A 15674-nucleotide genomic window follows, 5' to 3' on the forward strand; every position below is an offset into this window, starting at 1 on the left:
AGGCTGTGTTGTTTGCTCACCTCCGATCCTGGCATTGAAAGCGATGCCCACACCGCAGTAGGAGTTATTGGCCTCCATGGCAACTTCCCCTGCACAGCGAGTACCATGACTGCAACAGAGAGGGATGAGATGTTAGACAGTGCAATTTACAAGACATACAAAAAATGAATTAAAAAAAACCAATAAATATAAAAATAGTGTAAGCTCAGATGTTAAATAGTCTTATGGCCTGTGGGATGAAATTGTCCCTTAGTCTGGCGGTTTTTGTCCTGATGTAGGAGAAAGACAAAGCACTTTATGAACCATAAAGAATGTAAACATGTCTCAGTAGAGGCACAAAATACACATATCAACCTTAACATAAGCATAATATGTCTTCTTTACCTCAAGTTTTAAAGTAAATAAGTTACTGCAATTCTTTATGACTGTTGTTATTGTATGGTGACAATGTAGTACTGATACAGCGTGCAGAGCAAAGGACAAGGAAATGCATTATTAAAAAAAAAAATTGAACCGAGAAATAAGAAGAGATTTTGGCAAAGATTGTTTAAAATTAACAACATTTTAGTGACTGCTTTTTTGCTAACAATATTGAATGGTGACGTAGCCACAGTTAGTCTTTAAAGACGTCAATGCCATCTTATTATCATCTTGTTAGTTAAAAAGGTAGTTGATGAACATATTTCTTCTTAGTTTGTAGCATGTTAGCAACTAACATTAGACCAGATTATACAATCTAGTTCTTAAACTTTGTCTTGCGTCTTTGTGGCAAGACAGGATAAATGGTCAGTTCACTGACTTTCAAAAAAGAAAAAATGTGAACAACTCTCTTTACCTATTCTCCTCATCCCTGACTGGCATGGGATCATGAGAAAGACCGTGTGAAGCAGCCAGGTCGAAACTGGCAAGGGCCTCCTGTAATCCAGACGGGAAACAAATAGAACACGGTGAAACCCTCGACAAAACAAAATATCAGAGTGACATGACAGGAAATGAAGAAATCCCCTGAAAAACTCTCGATACTGGCACTTGAATTAGTCCGTCAACAATTTTTCTCCTGACTTACAGCAATCACTGTCACTGAGGGGGAAGCCTGTGACTGTGACTGTGTGGTTTATGTGAGCCTCATAAAAGTGAGAGCATGTTTGAATGACTTGTTTGCCAGTGTATATAGGCATAACGCGAGGAGGATGTCTTGGCAGGATACCGTACAAGAGCAATTATGTATCTCTCTACAGCCAGGCTTATCCATGCCAGACAATCTGCTCTGACAAAGTACAAGTTGGCCTGTGTGCTTCAAACTGCCTATAGGATTATAAATGACAAGGCAGGTGCAAACAGCACTGCCACTCCACATATGCTTTATGGCTCGCCAGCGTAACACCAGCCTAACAGAATAAAACAGCTTCATCACTGTATGAACGTTTTATTGTCTCATGTTTTAAGTAATAGAGACGTTGGGCAGTTTAAGGGAAAGTCAATACACAAATTTCGGTCCACTGAAATCCGAGCATAGTTGTGTAACCAAGCAGTTCTTTTGGAAAACTAATATAAAAACCGCTGAATCAGAACTTACACTGCATACCTATCCTGCAAATCTGCTGTAAACAAGATCACTAGAATAATAAGATAAGGTTTTACTGCCTAGCTTAAATAACAAGTGAAAATCGTTATTGTAAAAATAAATTCTTATATTTTAAGTTTACTTACAAAGTTTTTCTTTAGGTCCTTGTTTGTGTGATCCACACCTGAAAAAGACAAAAAATAAAACATTTTAAATTACTCAATAATTACATTACAATCTTGATAGTGATACTGACATGTACAGTGGCCTAAAGGGGAAGACTTGCTACAACACTTGCATTAAGAAAAACGTGCTGCACTTTAAAAAACAATGCAAATTTAAATAAACAAACGTTGTAAAACACACGCAAATGAAGAATCACCTTCACTTTCTATCACGTTTCTCCTAATGTAAATGTTTTGGGCCGTTGTAACGTGTTTGCACCTGTCGGCCACCGTAGAGATGTAGAGATTTTAATATTTCCGTTCAGTAAGTGCACTTAATGTTTTAATATTTTCTGTTGAGGCATATAAGAGCTTTTCAAGTCATTTGAACTTGCAGTGTGGTAGACAGGTTATTAAAACTTTGAAATGTTGAGTACCATACTAATTGGGGTAATTAATTTGCCAAAGTGTAACGGTGGAGTCTATTTTTCAAACCCAGATTGTCAAGATCAAAGCGTATGACAAGAGCGTATTGCACATGACTGATGGACGAGTGAGCGAACAAACAGGCACAGAATAATCCCTTCCAAAAATGTTATGAATGTATGAATTTTGGGTATTTTTATTTCTTATTATTCTTCACTTATTATTCTTCCACATCAGGTGCCTTTCTTTCTGTTGCCCCCTTGCCTTTCTCGCCCCCTCTTCTCACCCAAACCACCTCCTCCTCCTCCTCCATCATCTCTGCTGCATCAGGGCTCCTGTGGTCTCAGCTAGAGACAAACGAATGAGGGCCCCAGGAGGGCCGCGCCCGCTATGCCAGACATCACTCACTCTCTCTCTCTCTCTCTCAATCACACACACACACACACACACACACACACACACACACACACACACACACACACACACACACACACACACACACACACACACACACACACACACACACACACACACACACACACACACACACACACACACACACACACACACACACACACACACACACACACACACACACACACACACACACACACACACACACACACACACACACACACACACACACAGGACCTGCCAGCCTTTGTCCCACGCAAGCAGTGCCTCCGGGTTGTCATGGTAACCTCCAGTGTGTTTTTGCCGTTGAGGCCTGATTGTGTTGAGCTCAGGCGGGATGGAGCTCTGGGTGGGTGAACCTCATTGGAGCCTGCCTTGCCGTACCATGCTGTGGCATGCCATGCCAGGTCAAGCTACTACATTTTCTACATAACCACTGATGCTTTATTCTCTCCCCCATACACCACTTTGGGTCTTCATCATACACACTTCCTCATTTTCCTGTTGTTAAGTACTTTACATACAATTTGTTTTGAATTATATTTCTCTCTTTCAATTGTATTCATCTTTCCAACTGGCAAACCATGGGTCTAAAAAGTTAAACCAATGAGAAAGTGTAGTGAACCAGCATTCTTTGAAACGGCCAGCAGGGCCTTAACTGGCTGCAAGGAGAAATACGATGTATAGAAGTCTATGAGAAAATGTCCTTACTTTTCACTTGATGTATTACCTCAGTGACATTTTTTAAAGAGTGTATGGTTTCAACCACTAGATTCAAGTCTTTGAGTAAAACTGATGATAAAGCAGGGTATGCTTTATGGCTCACTTATCAGTGAAAACTCTCCACCACAGCTTTGCTACCACAAGGTCGGCGTTCGATGCAGTGTCTCTGTCACGCTGTTCTTCAGCAGTACGTTGTACCTAAAGATACTCTAAGGTGTTGAATGTTATTTATTTATGGTTAGTAAAATTAGTTTTTAGCATTTCTTTCACTGTTGAAAAGTCAATAGGAATTACGGATGCATCTTGCTAACTAAGCTAGCTAGCATGGTAGCTGCTAGTGGTACATGCATTACAGGGCCTCACTCCTCTCCACCCTCCACACCAGGGGCCGTATTCACAAAGGATCTTAGGGCTAAAAGTAGCTCCTAACTGGCGAATTTAGGAGAAACTCCTAAACATAATGGGCGTGTCAGTCTTAAATTTAGGACTCCTAATTGTATTCACTAAGAGCAATTCACAAAGTATTTTAGGCCTAAAAGTAGCACCTAAGTTTAGGAGAGCTAAAAAGTCCTCGAGAGGACTCCTAACTCAGTAAGACCTATTCACAAAGAATCTGAAAATGGCTGCGAGACGAAATGTTTTGGAGACAATGGAAGACTGTGAATTAATCAAGAGATATAGGCTAAATCGTGAGGGTATCAAACTTATTGTGGAATTAGTGCGGGATGCAATAACATCCCCGACTAACAGGAATAACCCGATTAGTCCGGAAATAAAAATGTTTGGCAACACTACGATATTTAGCAATGTAGGAAAATGCAACTTTGCAATGCCGACGATTTAGGAATATCGCAACCATCAGTCAGCCGTGCCATAAACCAAACCATCAACGCGCTCTCTAGACCACATATCATCCAACAGTTTATCCGGTTTCCTTTGGACAATCAACAACTACACAGGATCAAAGCCAACTTCATGGCAATGCAGGTGTGGTCGGTGTGGTCGGTGCTATTGACATAAAAATAATTGCGCCATCAAAAGATGAGGACGTGTTCGTCAATAGAAAGAAAGTACATTCCATCAACACGCAGATTGTTTTCATTCATCATGATAGGGGGACTTGAACGGCGGTATGGGCTGTTATTGAAAGTGTTTAAGTGCTGGAAATATGCTCATTGGATAATAGTTTGCAGAGTGCTTTTAATTGCCTCCTTGATTTAATGCAATTTACGTATTTTTATTGTTTGCTCTCTCTCTTTAACGTGCATATACAACGTCATTATCGTGGTCTGCACAAACATGTCATCATGCGTGTATTCTGCTAACTGTACTGTCCATGACTATTTGATAGGAATACATTTCTAGCCTAGGCTATTTCCTTGTTTTTCGGTGATTTAGTGGGCTCGTTTGTGGGATGTTGCGGATGAGTTTCAGCGAGACCGCCTGCTCTGAACAACCAATCACCGTACTGACCGCTTCTAAACTCATGCACGAGAATCGACGTACTCCATAGCAACGGCGCGTCACTCTTAGTGATTTATCCTTAGTATGAGTAGGTCTCAGCGGCTTTGTGAATAACTTTTAAGAAAAAACTCCCACGTAAAATGTTTTAGCGCGAGTTAGGAGCACTCCTAGCGGTAAGATAAAATGCTTTGTGAATACGGCCCCAGAAGTCTACAAACTAGGGCTGTGCAATTAATCGTATTTTAATCGCGATTACGATTATGGCTTGCGACAATTAGGAAAACAGCATAATTGACAAAATACGATTATTTTGCTGGGTGCGCTTTCACCCCTCCCTAAAAGCCCATTCGGCCACGTGGGAGTGACATGTGTTGTGAGTGTCCAGTAGTGATGTGTCGGTCGCGAACGAGCCGGCTCTTTGAGCCGGCTCTTTTAAGTGAACGACGGGAACCGGTTCGCGCCCGCGAACGAGCCGGTTCTTCCTCTTTTTTTTCGCGGAGGGATCTAGATCGGCATGAAGGCACATTATGCAATGCGCAATGTGCACATTATCCCGCTTATTACATGGCCACCTTCTCAACAAAGTAACGACATGACTCACAGTATTAATTGAAATGCTTTTATGGATTTAGAAAATGATTTTATTGATTTAAAAAATAGTTGTATGTATTTATTTAAATTGACATGTATCCGCTAAAGAAAAATAGTCAGGACAACGGCAGGAACTGCTTCGATAACGTTTTTGAGGAGCTTTTTGATTACAGATTTGAAAACATCGTTGCTTGCTTTAAAAGTAGCACAATTCATGATGTCAAACCTTGGAAAGTATCTAGATATCCCTGCCCTAATGCCAAAGTAAATATCAACTTAATATGTGTCGCCGTTTGATGTCTATGTCTGGACCGCTGCGTAAAAAGGAGGGTTTCTGCCCCACTTCTCTTCTTACTTCTATAAGACTAAAACATGGAGGAGGGAGATCTCTTTTTCTCCCCCTCTTCTGAGAGCCCAGCAGCTGATCTCAGAGCACGCTCCTCTCTCCTGCAGGGGGGCGTGGTCAGCTGCAGCTCACAGAATCGGCCTTTTCTTTAAATGTAATTTTAAAATGTCGATAGAGTAGCCCCTTTTTTTAAATAGTTTTTATAGGTGTTGCTATCTGTTTTGTGTAGCGTGGTTCTACAAGCAAGTCAGTGCATTCATGGGGTGGTATCAGAGAGTTACAAGGGTCTGCAAATGCAATGAAAACATTTGGCCACAGCAAATTATTTATATTAAACATGTAATTTTTACTTTTGAATACTTCAGTACAAAGGATGTATTGAATAATTTAAGTGATGTGTACACATATAAATCATTAGTCAAAACAGGACTACATTTGATTTAATTATAAAAGGTATAATATGTGGTAAACTGAAGAGCCGTTTGGGAGCCGTAAAGAGCCGGCTCTTCTTGGTGAGCCGAGCCAAATGATCCGGCTCACCAAGAAGAGCCGGAATTCCCATCACTACTGTTCAGCGCGAGCGAAGATGTCAGAACTGTTAAATGTTGTACAATTATGTGCGCCCTTGCTCATTGTGTCCTGCAGAGGGCAAAGTTGTCTGCAGTGCGTCCAGGACGTGACGTCACTGACTATACCTTGCACTACATGTGGCCTCTACCTTATCCGTTCAGATGTTGTTTGGACCGAGAGCTGATGCGGCAGCACAACCGCATCTCTCCTACCACGATAAATAAATATGCCTAATGAAGGCTAAAAGGAAGCTGTCTACTACTGAGTTCTATTAAATCTCCACCGCAACGCACTTCGCATAACAGGTTATGGGCCCAGGAATGCCAGTCTAGAGCAACAAGGTAACAGAAGAACGAGCTGTTAGCCAAGAGAAGCTACTAGTGGGACCTGGATGAAGACGGCGCTGAGAGACTCCCGCGTAAACTGAAGACACGGTGTTTCTACAAGCCGCAACCCAATGTTTGGAGATAAGTGAACTGTATAAAGAGAAGACGTGTTAACGTGGATGCAACGTAAAAAATGGCCGGAGCAGGAACATCCCAGCAGATTTTATTCGATGGAACAGAAGATAAGTATGATCTGTGGGAGACGAGATTCCTTAGCCGTTTGCACATTTTGAAGCTAAAAGACACTATTTTGCGAGTGCCCACGGGTGAAGCCGCATTAGCTGCAGATCCAGGAAAAAATGAAGAGTGTTATGCACAGTTAGTGAATGCCCTGGATGATAAGAGCCTGTCATTGATAAGACATGATGCCGCCGAGGATGGAAGGAAAGCCCTGAAATTATTGAGGGAGCACTATTCAGGAAAAAGCAAGCCAAGGATTCTAAACCTGTATACATCATTGACCACCATACAAATGGCAGACAATGAAACTGTTACTGATTACATGATAAGGGCTGAGAATATAATTGCAGCTCTACGTGATGCAGGAGAGAACATGAGTGATGGGCTGCTTGTAGCCACCATTTTGAATGGACTGCCAGATTCATTCAGGCCACTGGCTGTCCATGTAACACAGAACGAGGATGATGTTACATTTAAAGACTTCAAGAGAAGACTGAGGATCTATGAAGAATCTGAGAAGATGAGGACGACTGGATCTATGGACAGTGTGATGAAGACTAACACAAGGCAAAGTAGACAAGGCACCAAGACACACAGGAAGAATGGAGAACCCACTCTGACTTCAGTGACTTGTTACAAGTTTGGAGAAAAAGGACACATTAGAAGCAAGTGCACCCAGAAAGTGTGGTGCAGTCACTGCAAGAGCAACACACACACAGAGTCCCTGTGCAGGAAAAAGGGAAAAGAAGACGGAGCCAGGAAGGTTGCAGAGGAAGAAGAGGAGGACAACGGCGACGAGGATCATTGCTTCATGGCCAAGCAGGCAAACAGCGAGAGGTCATCAGCAAACATAAAGAAGAAGGGCATCATGGTGGACGCCGGAGCGACATCCCACATAGTGAACGATATCGCCAAGTTCAAGAGCTTTGACAACACATTCCAGCCCGACCCCCATTCAATCGAGCTGGCGGATGGGACCAAATGCAGCGGGATGGCGCAACGCAGAGGGACAGCGCTGATCTATCTGCTAGACCAGTGGTTCCCAACCTTTTTTGAGTACTGTACCCCCAAAGCATTTCAAGCCAACCTAAAGTACCCCCTACTACGCAATCAATCGTGGTGATCCCCAGGATATATTAATAGTCTATATATTGTGGTAGACCGGCTGTGTGTATGTGTGTGTGTGTGTGTGTGTGTGTGTGTGTGTGTGTGTGTGTGTGTGTGTGTGTGTGTGTGTGTGGATGACCTGGATAAAGTCACATGGTCACACAGGTTGGCAGTTTATTGAAGTAAAGCTTTAGTTCTGAGGTCTGACATCATCACTTCATTCCCATTGTAACATTAAGTTAACAAAGCACTGAAGAATCTGCTACAAAACTAAGATAAGATGAGATGAGATGAGATGAGATACGATGCGATACGATACGATATGATACAATCAGATGAGATATTCCTTTATTGATCCCCTTGGGTAAATGTGGGTGTCATAGCAGCATGGGGGAAGGGGGTATAGGTATGGGCAGGGTAATAGCAGAAGTAAATAAATATAGAATTAGATCTGAATATAAAAATGTGAGAGGGATATAATAACCATATACCGTAATAATCAAGTGTGTGTGTGTGTGTGTGTGTGTGTGTGTGTGTGTGTGTGTGTGTGTGTGTGTGTGTGTGTGTGTGTGTGTGCAGTGGCAGCACATATCAGACCCGGGCCAGGGGGCGGGGCCACATGACCGGGCCCTTTAAACCCAATAAAGCTTGACATTATATCGGGAGTCCTTGGTGGTAATCTGACGCTCGTGCGTAAAAAGTCGCTCAGTCAAGATTACAATTTAAAACAACGTTTGAAAGAAAAGTAACCAAAGAAAAGGTGTAATATTTAAGATTTCGTTTCTACAAAGGGTATAGAAACGAAATATAGTAGAAACGAAATATATATCAGATAATGATATAATATGACATAAAGTCCAACAAACCACAAGGACAACGAAAACATAGCCTAATAATAGGACTACATTTCTGACACACCATTCACCATGGATAGCCACCAGCCACCATGAGATGACAGAGCAGTGTATAGGCAAATTGGCACGGCGGCCCACATTAAAATTAGCACGGCGGCCCATACGTGTGTGTGTGTGTGTGTGTGTGTGTGTGTGTGTGTGTGTGTGTGTGTGTGTGTGTGTGTGTGTGTGTGTGTGTGTGTGAGAAATGTGTGAGAAATGTGTGTGTGTGTAGCTAAGGTGAAACCTGGGAGTGGAAGAAGGAGAGAAGTGACGAGGAGAGATAGAGAAGAGGGGGATATTTTTGTCTACGTGTGTCCCAATGCGACAATTAATGTGACACTTAAATCATATTCAATCATAACTAATCATATACATTATAATAGCCATTGTTTAAAGATTTAAAAAAAAGTAAGGTAACTCACCAATTAATGTGACACTTGAGCCTGTTTCTCCCTCATCAGTTTTGTGAGTCTGGGGGAGATTGTTGCAACAGCTGTGACCAGGTTATTCTCCAAGTTGAGTCTGTTCCTGTGTTTAGTCTTGATGTGGGTCATGGCGGAGAATGTCACCTCACACAGGTATGTGGACCCAAAAGGCAACAGTTCATTCAGGGCATGTTTCCCCAATTCAGGATACTCCTTCTCCACACCACACCAGAACTGTGTCAGTGGTGTGCTTGAGTACCTCATCTTCAGGCTCCTATCTGAGGCAGAGTCCTGCATCGGGTCGGGTACCCGCGAAAACAGTGAATCGCGGGTGGTATTCTTTCAACAAAAAATATTCGGGTTCGGGTCCGGGTAAAACAAAGAAGATGCAGGTCGGATCGCGGGTGTTGCATAAGAAATATATAAAAATGATAATTTAATGTAATGTTTAAATCCTATGACCTTTCCCCCGCGGGCCCGCGCATCATCATAACATATGCGCCGCCAATCTGCTGCTGAGCGCGCCACATTCAAAATGACTGAGCCGGTGAAGGCGAAGCTCTTCAGCGGAGAATACAGTATTGCCGAAAACTCTTCATCAAGAGCAAAATCCATTATCTGGGAGGCTTTTGGACTCATCCTAGATGGAGAACACAACCAGGTCGCTGGGTTCGCTGCTTGCAAGAAGTGCAAAAAAGTGTTGGCCTATGATAGCCGCAAGCTAGGTACTTCGAAAAAATAAAATGGAGTCGAGCTGCGCTGCCAATGCCACAGGTACAAGACCAATCAATCAATACTTCACCAATAACCGTGATCTTAAAGCACCCAAAAGGGAAGACAAGGAGACGGTGTCCAAATTAGCAGTACAATTTGTCTGCAGTGATGTTAGATCATTCGAAACGGTATGTGGCGATGGTTTCACTGGATTAGCAGAGGGATTGATTGACATTGGTGCGCGGGCTGGCCTTGTCGATGCAATGCAGCTGTTACCAGATCCGACAACAATATCTCGCAGAGTGACAAAATATGCAGAAGACATACGCCAGAGCATAATTCCTGAGCTGAGAGAACAGATGAGTGAGTACAATGGAGCAGTCACTTTAGACATGTGGACCGATGATTAACGGAAAATAAGCTACCTTTGTCACACAATACATTACATCAATAGCAAGTGGGAGCTAGTCGAAAGGGTGCTTTCTACGTCGGAATGGGATAGCACCTTGCGTAAAACGTCTGATAGTATCAAACCAGCAATAATCCAAGCCCTGCGGAGATACAGCATTGAGGATTTCTTCACCAAACTGGTGTATGTGACAGATAGGGGTTCAAACATAGTGGCAGCCCTTCGCTCCGTCACAAGACTGAGCTGTGCTGCACACATCCTTAACACCGTGCTTTACACTACGATCGGGAAACCAGAAGATGCGTTCGGAGAGGAAGTGACTACGCTTGTCACGGGGGCAAAGTCACTCGTAACTTACTTTAAGCAAACGAGTCTCCAGAATCGCCTTAAAAAGACGTTAAAAGCATCAGTGGAAACACGCTGGAACTCAGTCCACACAATGCTCGAGTCGATCAGCTGTCAATATGAGGACGTTCGTGCACTGCTGTTGGAAAGGGGGGAAGAGGGTCGTCTGAACGACTTGAGCGAAGACACTTTGAATGCAATGGTGATGTTTCTTCAGAGATTCAAGGAGGCTACTAAGGCACTGGAGGCATCCAAAACTCCAACCCTTCACCTCACCGCTGTGTGGCTTGATCGCCTCAAACGCCACCTGCAACCATCCTCCGCTGACAACCTGACATTCTCCTCTCTAAAGGCAAAATGTCTCACAATTCTGGTTGAAAAGTACGAGATACACCTCCTGCACAAACTGGCCATGTTTTTGCACCCAAAGCTGAAAAGTCTGAAGCTGCTTGTGGAGGAACATTCGATGGAAACAGTGCACAAGAAGTGCGGCGCCTTGTGAACGGTAAGGCCGAAGGAAAAAAGAAAAAAGTGATTTCATAGTTTATTTCATACTGTATTAAAATTTTATTGAGGTAGGATTGGAAAAAAGTTACTATCCTAACGTTACAGTATAGCCCACTGTTACTGTATTGTATATGCTTATTCGCCTGCTTGTCTGTTTTCATCATTTAAAATATGAAATGTAAAATATTAGGAAATCTATTTGTAAAGTTTATAAAATTGCATATGCTTAATCTTGCGCCCTCTATTCGCACCTCTCTAGACATAAAAGAGAGGCGTGCATCGCCCACACAACGTGCTGCCACTGTCAGTTCAGCACCGCCCGAGAAGAGAGCTAGACAACCGGAGGGATTATCCGACGTCGAGGATTCCTCTTCCAGCGATGAGTGCACTCAGGATGAAGTTAGCGCATACATCGACTTCAAGTCACCGAGGGAGGAGAATTTTGATGTTCTCAGCTGGTGGAAGGAGCATGCAACCAGGTTTCCAAATGTGGCACACATTGCTCATTCCAGCTTCAAGCACCGCGAGTGAGCGAGATTTTTCCACGGCTGGATTTGTGGTCTCAGAAAGGAGAAGCCAATTGAAACCAGGGACAGTTGATGACATTCTTTTTCTGCATAGTAATCTAAAGAAACACTGAGTTGTGAGATGAACATGGCGTTAGTCAGCCTGTCTGTAAAAGTCTGTTAAAAAAGAAAGTGTGTTATATGGAATATATGTTTTTATATGTACGTTTTATATGTTTTATATGTACGTATATATTTCGTATATTATATAACAATACAGACTCTGTAAAAGATTATACGTCTGTTAAAAAAAAGTGTGTTAGGTCTACTATATGTCTGTTGTTTTGGCATTAGCCAGCTTGACTGTTCTAAACAGTTTAAAAGTGTCCTTGTTGTAATGATTGTAACATTAAACCAAATAAATGCACGTGATTGTTGCATAACAATATGATAACGTTCCGTTTTTAATAAGTCACATTTTCTGGGAGGGGCGGAGGACCATCTAATTAATGTGTCTACATGAATATAATTAAATGGAACGAACGGCATTGTATTTCCTGGATTAGGCTGCCTTTGTTTTAAAGTATACTATCCAAATTTCACATATGAAATGGCCAACAATTATCACTTTAAACGTCGTAGGTTAGGCTACTTGTCACGGTTTGTGAAACAAGCAGGACCCAAATGCAGATTTAAACTAAAACTTCCTTTATTTCAAGGCTATGATATTTCTATACAATGACAAACAGAACACTCACCGCAGAACTAGTCAGGGAACAAGACGAATCCGACCAAGACAGACAGACAACCCAGAACTTAAATACACACCAGACTCAATCACACAATAAGACACAGGTGAGGAGGGAGGAGAAAACACAGGGGCCCAGGTGAACATAATCAGACAATTAGACACACCAGGGAAACTAATGACAAGAGGAAAAACACAAGGAAAAGGACCAGACAATAACCCAAAGGGAAACATGACATGGAAAACAGCAAAAACACCCAAACCTACAAAACTATATATATACCTGCATATATATATATATATATATATATATATATATATATATATATATATATATATGCAGGTTCGGGTCGGGTTGCGGATCTTGTGCCGACGGGTCGGGTCGGGTTGCGGAACTAATTGGCAATATGTGCGGGTAGCGGGGCGGGTTCGGTATTGCACGTCGCGGGTGCGGGGCGGGAGCGGGTCTTGAAAATCAGACCCGTGCAGGACTCTGATCTGAGGACACATCTATGAGGTCTTCTTGCAGTCTGGCGGGAATGCTGCTGTTAATGCACGTCACAAATGGATTACGCACCCAGGCCAGTGTGGATGACTTGTTGTCAATATCAGGGAAGTAGGAGTTGAACTCATTCTTGAGCCTGGACAAATGTGTGTGTACTATTTTCACAATTGGAGCTCTGTCACATTCACCAGTAGCAATGCATGCGTTCAGCTGCAGGAAACAACTTGTATCCCCTTTTTCACATTTGCTCTGCCAGAGCTTGATCTTCTCCATGAATCCACACACTTTGTCATACAAGCTAAGAACATTTGTGTCTTTACCTTGAAGAGAGATTCAGCTGGTTGAGTTTGCTGAAAATATCAGAGAGGTATCCCAGCCGAGCTACCCAGTCAGCGTCGTCGAACATAGCCACAAGTGGGTGTGTGTGCTCCGACAGAAATGCCCTCACTTCATTGCGTAGCTCGAACAGCCGCTGTAACGTCTTCCCTCGGGATAACCAGCGGACGTCAGTGTGAAGCAGGAGCTGTTTATGTTCTGACCCACCGTCTTCACAAAGTGACTGAAACAGTCTATGATTCAAAGGCCTGGACTGTATGAAGTTGATCACTTTTACGGCATCATTCAAAACATCGTTTAACTCTGGACTCATTCTCTTGCTAGCTAATGCTTCTCGGTGAATCATGCAGTGCGTCCATGTAACGTCAGGGTTTACCTTTTTTATGTGGGCCATTAATCCATTTACTCTGCCGGTCATCGCCGCAGCGCCGTCTGTGCACACATGAGAGCAGGATTTCCAATCCAGCTTGTGTTGAGAGAAAAAATTGTCAATAACGTTAAAAACGTCCTGTCCGGTAGTTCTCCCTGTGAGTTTCTTGTAAAACAGAATGTGCTCGTTCATCTCCAAAGTGTCTTTGTAACGCACAAACGCAATCAGTTGTGCTTCCCCACTGACATCCGTTGATTCGTCCAACTGCAAAGCGAACGTACCAGACGCTTTACATTTTTCCACCACTTGGTCAATAATGTCAAATCCCATGTCGTCGATCCGATGGCACACAGTATTATTTGACAACGGCACTTTCTTCAGGACATCAGCTGCTTTCTTATCGAGCATAGTTTCTGTGAGAATTATAGCAGCAGGCAAGATTAGCTCTTCGGCTATGGTAAATGGCTTTTTCGATTTAGCAACGAGTAGCAACACGGCATAAGATGCCTCCTAGGCCTTGGTTGAGACCAATGTCGCTTTCTTTAGTTTTTCTTGGCTTCCCTTAAATTCAGCCAGCTTTTGGTGGAAAAAATCTGCAGGCTAACCCACACAGGCGGGATGTCTAGTACTAAGGTGCCGATGTAAATGGGATGGTTTCATGCTATTATTAGAAAGCACGTCGCCACAGATGAAACACATTGGCTGCGGTGGCTCTGTAGTTGTGACCGTAAACCCGGAGAGCACATAATGTTCAACAAACTGACGATTCTTCACCTTCTCTGTTTTCATTTTCTTGAGAACGGGTTCTCCTGATTCAGCAGTATCACCTGTGCTGTTATTTCTGGATGAACCAGCTCGACTCAGCCATTGATCCATAATGATTATGTTAACAGAAATTTTGATCTCAATAAACACCAGCGCATTCACTTGATAGGATGTTGATATTTTGCTAGCTAGCAAGAAAACCAGCGCGCCACTATAATGATGATGATGATGATGTAACACCTGACAGTCCGGTGGGAAACTGAACGCCGCGCCAATAATAATATATCGCCAGCAAATTATTACTTAATTTGAATGCCCCCAATTGTGGTTACATTATTACAGAATATGCATTATTCCTTATTTGGGTACAGTTTTCCTGTACAAATTTTAATAAAAAAAAATCTAAAATCAAATCTTTTTTTTTTTTTTTTTTTTTACTTTTCAAAATCTTTTCAGGTACCCCCTGGGGACCACCCACGTACCACTAGGGGTACGCGTACCCCCGGTTGGGAAACACTGTGCTAGACAACGATGGACGTCAGCAGAGAGCACAGCTGCATGAGGCACTGTATATGCCGACATATCCACACGATATCTTCTCAGTGGCAAGAGCAACAAATGGAGGAGCGACAGTCACTTTCAAGAAGGGGGACAGCCACATGATCACCAAGAGTGGTAACAACAGGTTTGACTTCCATGAAAGTGGTAATCTGTTTTACTTGCCAACTGTTCAGAAAAATGTTGATAAATGTAATGTTTGCCACGACATGCAAACTTGGCATGACATTTTGGGACATTGCAATTATGAGGATGTACAAAAGTTACTGGGTGTGGTAAAAGGCATGGAGATAAGAGGCAGTGCAGTCAGGCCTGCACAGCTGTGTGAAATTTGTACAAAAGGAAAATTCACCCAGACAAGGAATAGGGAGCCAGACAGAAAGGCTACAGAACCTTTACAGCTGGTCCACACTGATTTAGCCGGTCCCATGAGAACCCCAAGCTTAGAAGGGCACAAATATGTACAGTCTTTTACGGACGACTATTCGGGTGCCATAATTGTTTATTTTCTCAAATCCAAAAGTGATGCAATACATGCCACAGAGAGTTTCTTGGCAGACTCAGCACCTTATGGAAAAGTAAAATGTTTACGTTCAGACAACGGTGGCGAATTTACTAATAGAGAATTCAAATCACTGTTAACCAAAAATAGGAT

The 15674-nt window shown here is 42.7% G+C and overlaps 1 protein-coding gene across 4 annotated transcripts in view; it reads right to left on the reverse strand.

Moving 5' to 3' along the window:
- LOC307013871 (proprotein convertase subtilisin/kexin type 4-like) overlaps positions 1–15674 on the reverse strand; it is a 246017-nt gene that overhangs the window by 92482 nt on the left and 137861 nt on the right. For all 4 annotated transcript variants that reach the window (XM_079641472.1, XM_079641473.1, XM_079641470.1 and 1 more), the window contains 3 exons: positions 1711–1748; positions 836–915; positions 21–109 (listed from right to left, as the gene is read on the reverse strand). In XM_079641472.1, coding sequence (XP_079497598.1) covers positions 21–109; positions 836–915; positions 1711–1748 — 207 coding nt within the window. The remainder of the gene's footprint in view (positions 1–20; positions 110–835; positions 916–1710; positions 1749–15674) is intronic.

Source organism: Notothenia rossii (genome assembly GCF_949606895.1).
Source record: "Notothenia rossii genome assembly, chromosome: 7".
Lineage (NCBI taxonomy): Eukaryota > Metazoa > Chordata > Actinopteri > Perciformes > Nototheniidae > Notothenia > Notothenia rossii.